At 42.0% G+C, this 15,973-nt stretch overlaps 2 protein-coding genes across 3 annotated transcripts in view; one reads left to right on the top strand and one right to left on the bottom strand.

Moving 5' to 3' along the window:
* The window catches only part of Cdkl5 (cyclin-dependent kinase-like 5), a 210,374-nt gene that overhangs the window by 189,618 nt on the left and 4,783 nt on the right, over positions 1–15,973 (top strand). The window lies entirely within an intron of this gene.
* The window catches only part of Rs1 (retinoschisis (X-linked, juvenile) 1 (human)), a 33,845-nt gene continuing 23,272 nt past the window's right edge, over positions 5,401–15,973 (bottom strand). For both annotated transcript variants that reach the window (XM_030251270.1, NM_011302.3), the window contains exons 4-6: positions 14,149–14,290; positions 13,477–13,672; positions 5,401–10,545 (exon numbers count right to left, since the gene is read on the bottom strand). In XM_030251270.1, the coding sequence (XP_030107130.1) occupies positions 10,393–10,545; positions 13,477–13,672; positions 14,149–14,290 (491 nt within the window). In that variant the 3' untranslated portion in view covers positions 5,401–10,392. The remainder of the gene's footprint in view (positions 10,546–13,476; positions 13,673–14,148; positions 14,291–15,973) is intronic.

Below are 15,973 nucleotides of genomic sequence, written 5' to 3'. Positions count from 1 at the left end.
GGGCAGTTTTGTCCACCAGGACACATTTGACAATGTCTGCAGACATTTGGTTGTGATGGGCTGCTCCCAGCATCTAGTGGGTAGAGGCCAGGGATGTTGCTAGGCAACCTCCAGAGTGTTCCGGCCCATTACTAGTACCAAGGTTAAAAAGTACTGCCTGAGACCATTCCAGGCCAACCACTCTGCAGAATTTGCCTTCTGGCCTTGGCCTTTCCAGGCTCCATAACTGCAAGAGTGAATTCCTCAACATTGTATTCTCTTTAAGAATCCTCTACCACTGTTCTCAAATCCTTACTATCCTATTGTTTGTTTCCATTGTCTTGGACCTGCTAAAAGGTGCATACTTTGGGAGGAAACCAGAGTTACTTTATATATGTTTGAGAACTTAAATTCTAGGTTAGCATCCTTAGAAGATCTTTCTTAGCCGTGAGGCTTATATTTAGAAGCAAGCAGCAGCCTGGCAGATTGGCATGATTTTTACCAACTGCTCAAAGGCATCATAGCTTTCAGCTGTGTCTACGGAAAGAAAATGTCTTTGTTTTTTTTATTCAAGTCGTTTAATAGCTCTTTAAAAATATTAGCATATGGCAGACTGATTAGAAGCAAAACTCTTTCTTGGTGGTTGTGATGTGGCTATTCTAGAAGTATTGTGCTGTATGCTTTGGTTAAATCTGTTTTAAAACATGCTTTAAGACTCACCATATGCAGTTGTATACTTTAATTCTAAGTAAACCTATCCTGGTCAGTCTCTAGTCATGCTGTGTATTATAAAAGTATGTTGTGGTTGTAGAGTTAGCCAGTTTAGCATGTTCCTAATCAGAAAATTAGTGGACTCCACTAGGAAATGCTATCCCATTTTCCCTTCCCAGTACCTCTTAGTTGATATCATAGTATCCTCACTTAAACTAGTCTTTAGAGTAAATAAGGAAAAAAAGCCATTTATTTTCTTCTAGCCATGTATTGAGAGTAACTCATATGTGTATAATTTTTTCAAAGGCCAGAGGATTACTTCTCCAGCGTGTAGAAGGCTGTGTCCATTCTGCTCACCTAGGTTTCAGTGGTCACAGAACTTTTGGCAAGGATGCTACGTAGCTCATTGGAAGTCACTGCTGGGGCTCAGCTGGGATTCAGCAAAACTGCATATCGCTTGTGCTCAGAACCTGTGTTCTGGATGACATTGCTTTTTCATTTGGGCGTTCGTTGCCTACTGTATTGGAGTGGGTTATTGAACCCCACAATGTGGGTACATATGAAGACCCACAGATGCCTACTTCTGTGAACTGGGACTATGATAGGTTTCACTACTCCAAGTCGGAAAGCAGTGGGATATTTATTTCCTTGCCTCCTTTAAGTTCATCACCAGTAAAAGTTCCTTAAAGCTCACTTAGGGCTTAAGAAATAACAGTCCTGGTTTCTTTAAAAGAGATTGTAGACAAGACAGTACAAATGTCACTCATCCCCAGGACTGGAATCTTAAGGAGAAGGCCCCTACTGAATTGTAAAAGGCCAGATTACCAGGAAAATAAACAGACAAACACATCCAGACTTGTAAACAGTTGTGGTTTCCTCTTTTGCTTCTTGACCGGCTGAAGTCTAGAATATCTTAAGGGTCTGGTTCAACTGATTAAAAAAGTCAATCTTAGAAGCCATGTGTGAGGAGCCATGCAGGAAAGGGAAAGCCCTGGATCTGTTTGCATACACTTGAAGGGAAAAGCCAAGTGGCTAGGAAACTCTGGACCTATTGCCCATGCGATTCTTTTCTTTTCTTTTCTTTTCTTTTTATTTTAGATTTAATATACTATACAAGATGGTAGACTTTGTGCAGACCAGTTTCTTACATAAACCATTGTTGCCCACAGTGGTTTGTTCATTCATCATCATTTGGCCTGGTCCCTACTCCACTTTTTTCCTCTCTGGGCATGACCCACCTTTCTTTCTATTTGCTGTAGGCTGTTAAATACGATCCTGACCTGCCTTGTATTTTCATTCAACTGTTTGCTCCCACATTTAAGGGAGGGTTGTCTCTTGTTTTGCCAGAAAAATAAATAAAGTGTCATAGTCTGTACGCTGGATTTGTAGGGCCAGCAGAACTGCTGGAGTGAAACTGGTTTCACTTCTAAGGCCCTTCCTTGCTTTCTCACAAGGGTAAGCTCTCTACACCCCCTTTGATCCTCGGTCCAATTGGTCCTCCTTGGGAATCTGAAATCAGTTTCCGTGTTGTATGCAGATTAGAAGTTGCCTTGTTTGCTGCTCTTCCCAGGCAGAGTATCAGGGAGAAAGAGGCCTTATCTGTCCCTCCATGTCCCCTCCTGTTTGGCACACCTGCTGAGAATCCCTCAGGACTTCCTTTGGCTGGGGATTTCCCTTCCCAGAAGGCCGATGTGACTCATTTCAGGCATGGCTTGTCCTAGTGCTGTGCTTCAGGTCTCATCAGAAGAAACCCAGGAATTGAAAAGGTAGATGCCTTGACTTTTGTCCCTGTTGGGTGATTAAAGTGTTTATTGCCAGAATCATCAAAGGCTCTGGTTAAACTCAGTCGACTCTGCTTTTCCTTGTGAAGAATGTATACTTTCCACACTGGCTTCCTTTTTCCACAAGTGGAAAGTAAAGCTTGCAGGAAATCCATTTTCCCTCTTGATGACCAGTGGGTTCTAGTCACCAGTCTCTCCCTCTCCTTCTTTACTCATTTTGGTCAGTGATGGAGTTGGGCTGGAAGAGGAGCAGGCTATGTGGTGATAGAAAGAAGTGGAGTCTCACTGGAAACTTGCATTGATGAACAGAGACAATTAAGCCCAACAAAACAGTTACCCCAGAGTTCAAGAATTGCTTTGTGCCACTCTGAATTCAGGTCGTTATTCTGTATATATTTAGATAATTCTCAGAGTGTCTTCAGTCTTTACTAAGTTTGAAGGGTACCGTAGTCTGGGAAGACACAGGGCAGGGTGACACTGAGACCCCTGTTCATTCTTAAAAACAAAAATTGGGATAAGCCAGAGGGATATGCCATCCGATGTGTGGTAGATGAAATCAGTGGACATTCTTAATTGCATAGACTTTATAATCTACTATATAAAGTGTAATCCATACTTTTTACTGTGGCCAGGGTGTGATGTGGTTGTTAATCTTTTTAATTTTTAAATCCAAACTGAATTTAAAGTGTTGAATACTTAAAATTCCTCACAAGCTAATTATGAACCATTTGTAAAGTGTTTCTATAACTCTTTGTATCATGTGTTGGTACATCTTATCAAGTTTTTTCTGGCATGTATTCCATTCTAAACTTCTGTAAAATTTCTATTGTTGCTGTACATATTCTACAAATATCTACTCTGTGGTTCCCTTCATTAGCAGCATGAGGTGGTTAATTTTTACTGAGCACAATGTATTTTTGAATGGATCTTCCCACATGTCTTTAATAAAATGCAGATTTTGCACTGACTGATGTGACTGCCGGGCTTTCCCAATCTTGAGCACTGTGGTCCTTCTTGCCTTTGAACAGCAAGCAGCTCCATTTTAATTCTTTCTTTGTAAACAAGAATATGTTCGAATTCAAATGAGGGGCAATGGGCCTTTGAAGTTGTAATCAGTTTAAAGGAGTGAAATTAATGTAAAACAAAGCAAATCCTGTTACTTAATGATTTTTTTTCTACTTATAAAGTTCTTTTCCCCTTATGGCATTGTGAAAACTTTGGTTTCTTTCACAGAGTGTTGTCATTTATATAGCTTGTTTGCTGCTCACTTGTTAATTTGAGGCTAAGGGAGATGCTGACCCGGTGTGCTTAGTACTACAGAGAAAGAAAAGGTCAGCTGTGGAAGATTGCTTCTTGTTCTGGAGCAGGGGTTGCCATAAGCTTTCAGAAAAGTCCAATAGTAAATGTGCTTTGTGGGCCATAAGGGCTCTGTTGCCTCCACAGAACTCTATGCATACATCACAGAAACAATTAGATAATATACGTAGGCATAACCAACTGATGGCTGATTTGGGCCAACCGTGCATACTATCCTGAGCCAAAGGGAATACTACTGGACTACTCTGAGCCAAAAGGGATGTTACTGACACAGGAAATATCCAGGGCACAATGGCTGTACCTCCTCACTTTATAGTCCATATGAAGGTATGTCGTGCACTGCTCTGTGGAAGACAGTACTTCAAATTTGAGGTACTTTATCTGTCAATTATTTTCCAGTTTTATATACCTTTCTGTAAGAGCTGAAGCTCAGAACTTTACATTCTATGTGTCTGTCTCTGTGTGAGTGTATGTGCCACAGCAAGTGTGTGGAGGTCAGAGGACCCTGTTTCATAAGAGATGAAAGCTGAATCGAGTGTATGGTTGGTTGGTTGGTTTTGTTTCACTTTAGAATGATCTTGAACTCCTGAGCATCTTGTCTCCACTTCCCATGTTTATAGGCATTCGCCACCGTGCCCAGTTTAACATTCTTTTCTAAAAGCCCACACTAATCCATGTGCTGTCTTCAATCGCATCTGCAGCTGGTAGAGACTGAATTGATTAAAGAATGAAGCAGTTCAATGAAACAACTTATTGGACATCCAGGGATGCTGGATAAGTGGTTAGATGGCCTTAGTGGATTTATCACTAACTCTGACAGGACCTAAGACAACATACTTATTTAGCTTCCCAGGACCTCAGTTTCTTTGCCTTTCAATGCTAACACTGCTAGTATTTATGACATAGGGTTGTTGTAAGCATCTATTAGGATGCTACCAAACCTTTTACAGAATTTCAGTAAATATCAGCTAATATAACATTATGCTTTGTATATGTGTCTCAGTTGAGAGTTCCAAGAAGTTGGGAAGGGAGGCTGGAGAGATGAATCGCTCACTAAGAACACTTGCTCCTTCCTCCTCCAGAGCACATGGGTCAGTCCTCAGTACACACATTGGGTAGCTCACAACTACCTGTACCTCCAGCTCCAGTAGATCAGATGTCCTCTTTTTTTTGGCCTCCACAGGTATTCTCCCTGCCCTCCCTCTCTCTCAGAAAATGGGAAGAAATTTCACTGAATGATGAAAGCCTGCTATAGAGAGATTTGTGGTTAGTACATTAAGTAGGTACATGCATTCTACCTGATCTTCATATCAGTCCTGTTGTGGAAAAAAAAAGTCCAACTTGGGGCTGTTCTTAGGTTCATCCAGTAAGCATCAGCCCTTATAAGGTATCCTTCAGCTGTCCTCTACCACTGTGCCTCTTGTGGTCAGGTCAAAGAGGTATACTTCCATCTGCATTCATGCAGTCATTCAAAAACTTACTTGTGGACAGTCTTCTTGGCAGTGAGACCTGATTCGTAGCAGTTTCTCTACTCTGAAATATCTTCGCTTTATCCATATGTCTTAGTTTGGGTTTTATTGCTGCTGTGAAAAGACACCATAACCAAAGCAACTCTTAGAAAGACAACATTTAATTGGGGCTGGCTTACAGTTTCAGATGTTTAGTCAATTATCATCCTAGCCAACAGCATGCAGGCAGACATGGTGCTGGAGAAGGAGCCAAGAGTTCTATATCTTGATCCAAAGGTAGCCAGAATACTGTCTTTCGGGCAGCGAGGAGGAGGGTGTCAAAGCCCACTCCCACAATGATGTACTTCTTCCAACAAGGCCACACCTACTCCAACAAAGCCACACCTCCTAATAGGCCAAGCATATCCAAACCACCACACTATATAACCTCCCACATCAACTACCAGGATTACTTCCATTTTTTTCTTAATATCATTATTTAATGCTTCACAGTTAACTAAAAGTATGTAAATTGTTATGCTTTACCATAATGTTTTGTTTTGTTTTGATCTGCAGGCTGCAGAGAGAACTCAATTGAAGAGTATTTGCCTACCATGTATGAAAAACCTGGGTTATGTCCTCAAAACCATAAAAAATAAAATCCTTAATAACCCAAAGTCTAGTGGTAAAAATAAACAAAATGTGTTAAGATAGGAATGACTTTCCTCCATTATATAATCTTTATTGAATTAGTTGCCCCCTAAAAGAAATAATATTGCAAACATATTTTTTGTTTAATAGGAAGATTCTTTTTCAGGTTTACTTTAATAATAGGGTTTCTTTTATATATATATCCTAACACAAAAGGAAGAAAATGCTAACATTTTCATTAACTATTGAAAGAAAATTAACTACAGATAAATATCTTGCAGATCTTAATATCTCATTGTTTATTTAATTTTGAAATTGAAAACATTTTCCATTGTGAGACCCCTGGCTGGCTTATTTACAGATATACTTACTTAGAAGTTTAAGGAACCCAGAATAGTTAGTTCAGTCTTGAAACATAACCAGAATTGGAAGATTTATATGTCCTAATTCCACAACTCACTACAATGCTACAGTAATGAAGACTATGTGGTAATAGAATTATGAGGCCTAGCATATACTCTAATATTCTTGGTCAGTTGTTTTTGGAAGAATAAAGACCATTGACTGTGGTGAAGACAACACAAGCTACCAAGACAGCTGCATATTGATATCCAAAGAATGAAATTACACCCTTACTTTATAACTGTTCACAAAGTAAGAGTTAAAACTTTAAAACTTTTTAAAAATTTTTTTTCAAAACATTTAGAAGAAAACACAAGAGTGAATCTTCTTGACCATGGTTTGACAGTAGTTTCTCAGATAATACACCAAAAAAGGAAACCGGAAGGTTGGACTTCATTAAAATTTGGTATTTGTTGTGCTTCAGAGAAAGGCCAGGTGTGGTGGCAAATACCCAGAATCTCAGAACCTGGGAGGCAGAGACAGAAGGATCTTTGCAAGTTCCAGGCCAGCCTGAGCTACATAGTGAAATCCTGGTGCAAAACTAAACCAAGACAATGACAAGAAGAAAAACAGGATGGAAGAAATGTTTGCATAAGAGAATTGTATGTAGAACACCCAAAGAACTCTTAATGAATCCGTGAAATGAAATCTTTATATGGGCAAGGGTCTGAATAGAACTTTCTCCAAAAATATGTCACTGGTGACTTGAAAAGATGCTCAAAAAACATTGGTTATTAGAGAAATGCAAATCAAATTCATCATCGAATGCTACTTCATACATACTAGGACAGATCTAATGAAATACAAGAAGCATTGCTAAAGATGAGAGGCTGGAAGCATTAGACATTGCTGGTGGGAACAGAAGATGGTACAGCCACCTGGAGAAATAGTTCCCAAGAGACCCAACAATTCTCTATTCTCAGTGTGAGTATGCCCAAGATAAAACATGTCCACGCAATAACTTACATATAAATTTTCATGAAGCAGCATTATTCATACTAGCCCCACCCAAATGCATGGATAAATAATAATACAATACCCTACACAGAATGTTAATAACAAAAAAGGAGGATGTACTTCTCCAACACATGGACTTTAAAAACACTATGATAAGTACAAGAAACAAGTCATAAACTACTATATATTCTAAGATTCCATTTGTGTGGAGAAATGCCCAGAATGGAAAAAAAATCCACACACAAATAGAAAATGGATGACGAGTAATCTAGAGCTGTGGTGGCTGATGGCCCATTGTTAGAGGATTCTCTTGGGGGTGATAAGAATAGTCTAAAGTTACTTGTAGTGATGATTGTTCAAGTTTGAATATACTATATTGAATTACACACCTTAAATGAATTAGGACTGTTTATGTGAAGTTAATGAAACTATTAGAAAACAAATTTATGGCATGATTTTTTAATTTGATGACTATTTACCCATGCCTTGTACCATTTGGGTTTTTTTCTCCCTGATCAGTATTCTTAAGTTATTGCCATTTTTCTCTAACAATTACTCAGTGTGGTGAGAAAGGTAACTCAATTTTCCAAATAAAGGTCTGCTGTCAGGAATATTATCCAAAATGAATTTGTACATATGTAGTCATACCAGGAATATTGTTGTACATTGCCACACATACACACACACCTGTGGAACTCCAAAATACTAGGTAGGAAATTTGATGCTATTAAAATGTTGTTCTATTCACTGAGAAGAATGTGACATCCAAGATCATTTGATTGATGGATTGATTTTTGAGACAGTCTCACTACATAGCCTTGGCTGGTCTGGAGCTTGCTATGCAAACCTGGCCTTGAACTCACAGAGATCCACCTGTCTGTGTTTTCCCAGTGCTAGGATTAAAGATGGAAGATACCATGTCTGGCCATCCAAAGTTATTTTGGTGTGAATCCATGTAATCTCCTTTAATACCTGGAAATAGAAAATAGCTCAGAGAAAAGTACTAACCAAGGCTGTATTGTGTGTGTGTGAGGCCAAGACCTTGTCTCTGGGCAGTTCTCATTCTCAGCTTCTCCCCGCATGCCTTTTTGACCCTCACTCCAGTTAACAGCCTCTCCCAGAGAAGAGCCTCAAACCCAGCTTGAGCTACAGATGGAAATGAGCTAGAGACCAGTAGTCATTCTCTCAGGCTCCAAAGCTCCTGATTAAATGAGCTATTCCTGCCAGAGAATGACTACCGAAAGAAGTTTCAAATGTCATGTCTGAGTAAGCATGTTTGGGTGGGCAGGACGGGAGGAAGCCGCTCGGAGAGAAGGCTTTTGTGGTTTTATTTTTGTTTGTTGTTGTTGTATTTTGTTTTTCCTATTTACATGTTTGAATGGGAAACAAAAAGGAAAAGGAAAGGAACATGACTTGTCCTAGGTATGGTAGAGGAGAGAGTTTATGGTAGATATGTGGGAGAGCATAGCCAGAGGCAGGGGCATCCGGGAGAGAGTCCAGAATAGACATGAACACTCTAAGCTGGGCCTTGTGAGGAGAGGAGGGAGGAAAAGAGATAAGGGAGAACAGAGGAACCAGATGCAGCAACCAGGAGGCCCAAAGGTACAAAGAGAAAGGGTGACCAAAATAGTTGGATTATATAGGGAAGAAGCCCAACCCCCTGGGCTGAAGAGTTTCGGGGTAGGGGGCGGGGTATGCCAACTAGGAGGACCTGGTAGGGGCTGAGAGATGCTGGGAGAACCTTAACTAGGCACCTCTGCCATTTGCCCCAGGTTTGAAACCTACCAGTGTATGTGTATGTGTGCATGTTGGACAGAGGTTGACATCTGGTATCTTCCTCAATAGCTCTTCACTTTAGTTTTGAGACAGGGTCTGACCATGAACCTGGAGTGTACTGATTGGCAGACAAGCTCTAGGCATCATCCTGTCTCTGCCTGCCTCCTAGTCCTGGATTTGCAGGTGTGCCCCTCCATGCCTGGTCTTTTTTTCTTGAAACAGGGCCTTACTGTGTAGCCTTGGCTAGCTTGGAACTGCTATGTAGACCAGGCTGGCCCTGAACTCAGATCTGCTTGCCTCTGTCTTCCAAATACTAAGACTAATGGCATGTTCCACCATACCTGTCCATACCTAGCTTTTTACATGCATTCTAGAAATATAATCTCAAGTTCCTATGCTGTACAGCAAGCCCTTTACTGACAGATCATCTGTGTACAGTCCTCTATGATAGGAGTCCTAACCCCTTCCCCCAAAGCATGATCTCTTCCCAGTAGATAGAGATATGGTTTATCTCAGCTGTTTTCTAAGCCTGTTCAATTTCTGGGAAACTGTAGCCATGGATAAAGAAGGTGTGATGTATTCTAGTTATTTGGGCTTCCTCAGTTTAAGGGAAACCTCACTATCCACACACACATATAGCCTGCCCCTTGCATTCATCTCCAGGCAATCACAGAAGGACACATTGCCAAAAGGGCTGTAGAATGGAGTTTCTGCACAAGGAGCTCCACCCCTTCCAGGCAAAAGCAATTCCAGGGAGGGGGAAGCCTTGACTGGTTGGTTAGTTGGTTAGTTGGTTGGTTGGTTACTGGCTCCAGACTCGTGGGCCATACGCCAGGCTTCCTTCTGCTTTCTTCACACCTATGTACTTGTCACCAGGCCTCTATAGTGAGGATTTCATGCAAGTGTTCATGTGAGGCTTTGCCAAAGAGTACGCTCCTCTTCTGAATGTGCTAAGAGCCAAAAAGAATTTTCAAATTATCAGAGCTGCTTTGTGTTCCCCTGGGCCTGCACCTTTGACGGTGTCACTGAGACAAAGAGAAAAAGATGGGGAGCCAGAGCAGCAAATTACCCCTGCTATTTGGGTTTGTGTAAGAAAATTGGTTTGAGAGATACTTTCTTTGTTCTTATTTTCTTTGGCCCTGAGTTGAAGAAAAGCTTAAAAGCTTCTCTCTCTCTCTCTCTCTCTCTCTCTCTCTCTCTCTCTCTCCCTTTGAAATTTGAAACTATCTTTTAAAAAGTGAAATATTCTCTACCCAGATCTACATTGTAAAGTGCTTATAAGATATAGCCCCATTCATCCCAGTGGTATTTCAGGGTGCCCTCCCCCCAAAGCTCTCCCTGCAAGTGACAGAACTGAGCTGAAATAGACATCAGGCACACTTGCTGGCACACTCAAGCAGCTCCATCCGGATGGCAATTCGGACATGCCAGCCTAGAGGGATCAGTCGGATGAAGCGGGAAATGATGGGGGGCCTGAGTAAGTTCTGAACTGTAGAACTCCGGTCTGAGTTTCCATAGAAGACCTAAAGAGAAAGAGGAAGCCTAGTCATTATCACAATAGAGGAAGGAAAAGGACAAATGACTTCTGACTAGAGCTAGGTGTGTGTGTGTGTGTGTGTGTGTGTGTGTGTGTGTGTGTGTGTGTGTGTGTTTTCTCTCCTACCATGTGAGTTCTGGGCCTTGAACTCAGGATACCATGCTTGGTGGAAAGTATCTTTACCTGTTGAGCGCTATCTAACTTGATCTAGCCTCAATTTTGAACAATGGAAAAACATAGAAAGTATATTGAGTACAGAAAGCTTGCAGCACCCCATAAAACCCGAATGGATGTTGCAAGCAGCTCTGAGGATGTCTGAGTATGCATGGGGACATTGCACTATGCAAAATGGTAGCAAGTAGCCATGTGTGCCCAGTTAAATTTATGTGAAGTAATAGTAGCTGAAAATTTAGTTTACCTGTGTGTGTGTGTGTGTGTTTCTGTGTGTATGTGTGTGTTGCCATGTCCTCGTATGTGCTAAGCAACCAGTCTCCCACAGAACCACATGCCCAGCTCACATTTAAAGTTACTCATTAGCTGCTTTCCGTCCTCACAGATAGCCCTATTGGATGGTTGCTACAATATGCCTCTTGACTTTTCTTTCTTTTTTTTTTTTTAACAATTTTCCATTTCTATCCCTTGTACTTTGACAGAAAGTTTTGAATGGGGCCACAGCATACAAGAGAGTTCATATATCCCAAAGATATCCAAGATGCACTCAAGTCAAATCTTGTGCCTGGCTATGGAGTTGGAAGCCAACGCATAAATGTGTAATTTTTTTTTTTTTTTTGTCTTTGATACAAGTGACAAGTGCCTTTTGGGCCTGGAGAAAATAGATTTTAACAAACAGACAAAAAATAGAGGGAAAATTCTGGAAAGGAGAAGGTGGTGTTGACATAAAGAGATAAAAGGGTTTAATGTTTTTCAGGAGGCAACGTTAAGATGTTGCAGACACTTGACAGTAGTTCTGAAGAAATCACTCTTCGCACTCTTTCCAGGGTCACAGTGTTCTGCTCTGTGACATAAGAGCATTTCATTTCCTCCTCTAACTTTCTCCTAAAAATATTTAATGGCTGCACTTAGCTTTATCCATCCACAAAACAGGCGCGCCTTGTTTACATCCATTTTGCCTTTCTTCCTAGCAACAAGGCATGAGCTGCCCTCTCATGCTGTTTGTCCTTGAGTATATTCAACTCGGAAGCAGGTGAAGAGGGGCTTCCTGAAATCCGACCCAAGACTTTGTGAATGGAGTGGAGTGCCTCCTCTAGAGCACCATCAAGGCCTTCCAAGCACAAGACTGAAAAATGAATTCTAATGTCTTTTGCAAAATACAGCTAGTAAAGGCCAAAAAGTATGAGGTGCTGGAGGTGTGGTCCAGTTGCTAGTGTGCTTGACTGACAAGCAGACAAGGCTGGGTTCTGATTCCCAGCAGCAAGGAAACTGATGATAGTACACACCTCCAGTACCAGCACTCAGGATGGATAGAGCCAGGAGGATCAGAAATTTAAGGTTATCTTGAGCCACATAGCAAATTGGAGACCAGCATGGGATACATGAAAAATGTCTCAAAAAAAAGCATCAAAATGGTATTTCCATTGTGTCAAACTCCTCGAAACCTCAAGCCTCAACCCATGAATGTCTTACTGTGCAAATTGTTACCATGGACTATAAGGTTTTCTGATTATTAGTCACATACGTCTACTCAACCTGATTAAATGTCAACAATAGACTTAGGAGAACTGGAAGTGGTGGAATGTGCCCGTAATCCCAGCATTCTGGAGAGTGAGGCAAAAGAATCAAGACCAGCTTATGCTGCACATTGAGAGGCCAGAGATAGGAAATAGCCTGAAGAATTCCTTGCTATTGTCCAAAAAAAAGTGTTTTCAAGCAGCTAAGTGAGTTTTCAATTCAATTTTTATTGATCACAAAGACATCCAGGAGTTTAATGGGTTAGTTCATAGTGAAGATCTAGATAGAACTCAGTCCTCAAAGGTTAATAGATTAAGTGTGTCTGAACTGGCACCATCTTTTAAAGGCCCATTTAGGCTATTGATATTAATTCATCTTACCCATTACTAGCATTTTCAAACTTGGTTTTAGTATTTTTTTATTATTATGCGTAGCTATGTGTGTCTGTGTATGGCTATGTGCAAGGGAATGCAGAAGTCCTTGGAAGCCAGAGCATCTGATCCCCTGGCACTAGGGTTAGAGAATGTTATGATCTGAGTGCTGGGAACTGGACTCTGGTTCCTTTTTTGAATTTAAGATTTATTTATTTATTATAAGTGAGTACACTGTAGCTGTCTTCAGACACCCTAGAAGAGGGCATCAGATCTCATTACAGATGGTTGTGAGCCACCATGTGGTTGCTGGGATTTGAACTTAGGACCTTCGGAAGAGCAGTCAATGAATGCTCTTAACCACTGAGCCATCTCTCCAGCCCTCTGGACTCTGGTTCTTAACCACAGAGACATCTCTATAGCCTCAAAGAGGCCCACTTGCTGTACTTCCAAAGGTTTGAAGGTGTCAGTCTCAGTCAATAGTAAGAAGCAACCATAACTATACAAGTAAGTGATAATGGGTGAGCCAGGCCCATGGAGCCCACAGTCATTGTTGGAGTGAGTTTGAAACAGTCCAAATTGCCGGGGTAGTATTTTCAAGAGACTATATGCTGATAGTGAGAACTAGAAAATTACTTTTTTTTCCTTTTTTTCAAAAAAGACCCACATTCATTTACAAACTGCTAGTCTCCCAGATCACATCTGGAAAAAAGAGAGCTTGTACAGTGGAGAAGGAACACAGATGACCCAGCATGTAGAGGGGTCAATGCTCAGACAGACGCGGACAGCAGGAACATAGGGATGGAGTGTGTCTCCGCAGTGTGAGCTGAAGCTGACTCGGAGTGACCCCCACTTACCCGATTGTTTCCGGTCTGATCCTTATAGTAGATCCAGTTCAGGCGCTCATCAGTCCTATACTGCACACTGTACTTGGTCACCCACTCGTCTATGTCACAGCGTCCTTGGGTCAGGATCCCCGAAATCACCTTGATCTCCTTCAAATCTATCTGTAACCACTGGCTGCTGTCCTGATACTTGGAAAGCCAAGCACACCTGCCAGGAACACACCAAATTACCAGGAGCCATCCTCTTATCTATGTCTGTAAAAAGCCAACAGGTGCTGAGTTTTGAAGGGTTACCTAGCATCAAGAGGTATCATCCCAAATCTGGGCCTTCAGACATAGCCCGACTCTTAATTCTTTTCCTTAGGAAAGACTTCCCTGGCATGTTTAACAAATGAGCTCTTCCTTCCTCCCTCATCTTCCCAACCATGTTCATCCCATGATCAGGGATGCAGGGATGTGTTTCCAGTCTGTCTCTCCCCCTCTTCACTGTGTGCCTTGGCTTTGGCCAAGGGACTCACCCACCCTGCCACCACTGTACACCCAGTCCTCGGCACAACAAGGCACTCAGTCAGAGGCTGTTGAATAAATGCTTTCTGTGCTATCCATTTAGGAGACAGACCTAATTTTTCAAAGCACATCTTTAAAAATATAAGAATGACCACCTGGGCTGCCTGCCCTACTTACCCAAAACCTTGACTGTTGAGTCGGGCCTTGTTTGCTGTCCATGAGGAATACCAGCCCACATACTGCTCTGGGTTGGAGCAAGTGATCTGATCTGGCGTGACCTCCCCTGACTCGAAACCCAGGGGCTTGTGATATGGGCATTCTGGGGAGGAAAAACAGCACACACTCAAACACCCAAATCTCCAGGCAGAGTGGTAGCATATGTTCACAGTGTGGAGTCCCAGCTTCTCTGGGCTGTCCGGAGAAAGTATTGAGACCTCATCCCAAAATACAAAAGAAGGAATGAACCCCTCCTTATCCCAGAACTTCAACATGAAATAGCTTAAAGAACAAAGCAAGAAACATAGGCACTTTGGAGGTAGTAGACATTTCATTTCTCAACAAGGTACTGGATACAGAGAGCCGGACCTGCCGCTATTAAGTGCTCACACGGGATGAAGGTAAAGGGATTGCCATAGAGACATTCACTCAACATTCATAAAAGCAGAGAATTGGGGGAGCTGGTTCTATGGCAACCTCATGGGGGGAGGTGAAAAATGCATCCACCTCCCTCATCAACTTAGAGACCTAAATGCTAAGAGGTGTGTAGTGAAATAGCATATTGAAATGCCAGGCGTCCAGTTTTAGTTCCCTCATTATCACAGGTTGAACTGGGCTGCATAGGAACATTAGGGTCTCTAATTGCTCTTGGGTAACAGATGATGCCAATTACAGGAATAAAACAATGGTGAGCAGCAAAAATGGCAATTATATACCGAGACTGACTTCTTGCTTGTAAATTGTCGTTTTTCTCACTGTCTGAAGAAAAATAAAGGATGACTGAAGAGGTAGCTGTTGAAGGAGGCTGCCTTCTTCAAAACTGGGACAGCCAAAGTGGTCCTTATAGGCTAGTTGCCTGCTGCTCCCTTCCTTTCATAAATAAGCACTCTCATTGAAACCAGCATTGTGCGGTCGGGGCATCTCTAGAATGAGACAGAGACCTGGGATAAGGGAGGTGTCCAAGAATTGATGGAAGACGTGACCTTAGCTGTGACTCACAGCATTGGGGATATGGAACCTGAAGAGGCCACCTCCTGTAGCCAGGCAGGAACGCCAGTAATGTGATAGGTATTCCAATCCACCCACAAAACTTTAGACATAAAGTTTATCCTGTCTACAAGAAATTCGGGGACTTGTGCATGGAGCAAAAAACTGAGGGAATGACCAACCAATAACCGGCCCAACTTGAGACCTATTCCATGGGCAAGCATCAATCCTTGACACTACTAATAATACTATGTTAGGCTTACAGACAGGAGTCTAGCGTGGCTGTTCTCTGAGAGGTTCCACCCAGCACCTGACTCAGACAGATGCAGACACCCACAGGCAAACAATGGATGGAGCTTGGGGACCCTTATCGAAGAATAGGAAGGATTGCCAGCCCCAAAGGAGATAGGAACTCCACAGGAAGATCAACAGAATCAAAAGACCCTTGGGGCTCTCAGAGACTGAACCACCAACCAGAGAGCATACACAGCTGGACCTAGGCCTTCCCTTTACATATGTAGCAGATATGTGGCTTAGTCTTCGTGTGGGTCCTGAACAACTGGAGTGGGGGCTATCCTGAAAACTCTTAGCTGGACTACCTTGTCTCGTCTGTGTGGGAGAGGATGCGCCTAAACTCACTTGATGTGCCAGGGTGAGAGGAAGCCAGGGGAGCCCACCTGCTCAGAGGAGAAGGGGAGGGGAATAGGGGGAATGGTTATGGTAGGGGTGACATGTAATGTGAATAGGTAAAAAAGTAAATAAATAGGCAGACAGACAGATACATAGGTACATAGATAAT

This window comes from Mus musculus, chromosome X (genome assembly GCF_000001635.26).
Source record: "Mus musculus strain C57BL/6J chromosome X, GRCm38.p6 C57BL/6J".
In the NCBI taxonomy this organism is placed as follows: Eukaryota; Metazoa; Chordata; class Mammalia; order Rodentia; family Muridae; genus Mus; species Mus musculus.
This window is presented reverse-complemented; position numbering and strand designations above follow the sequence as displayed.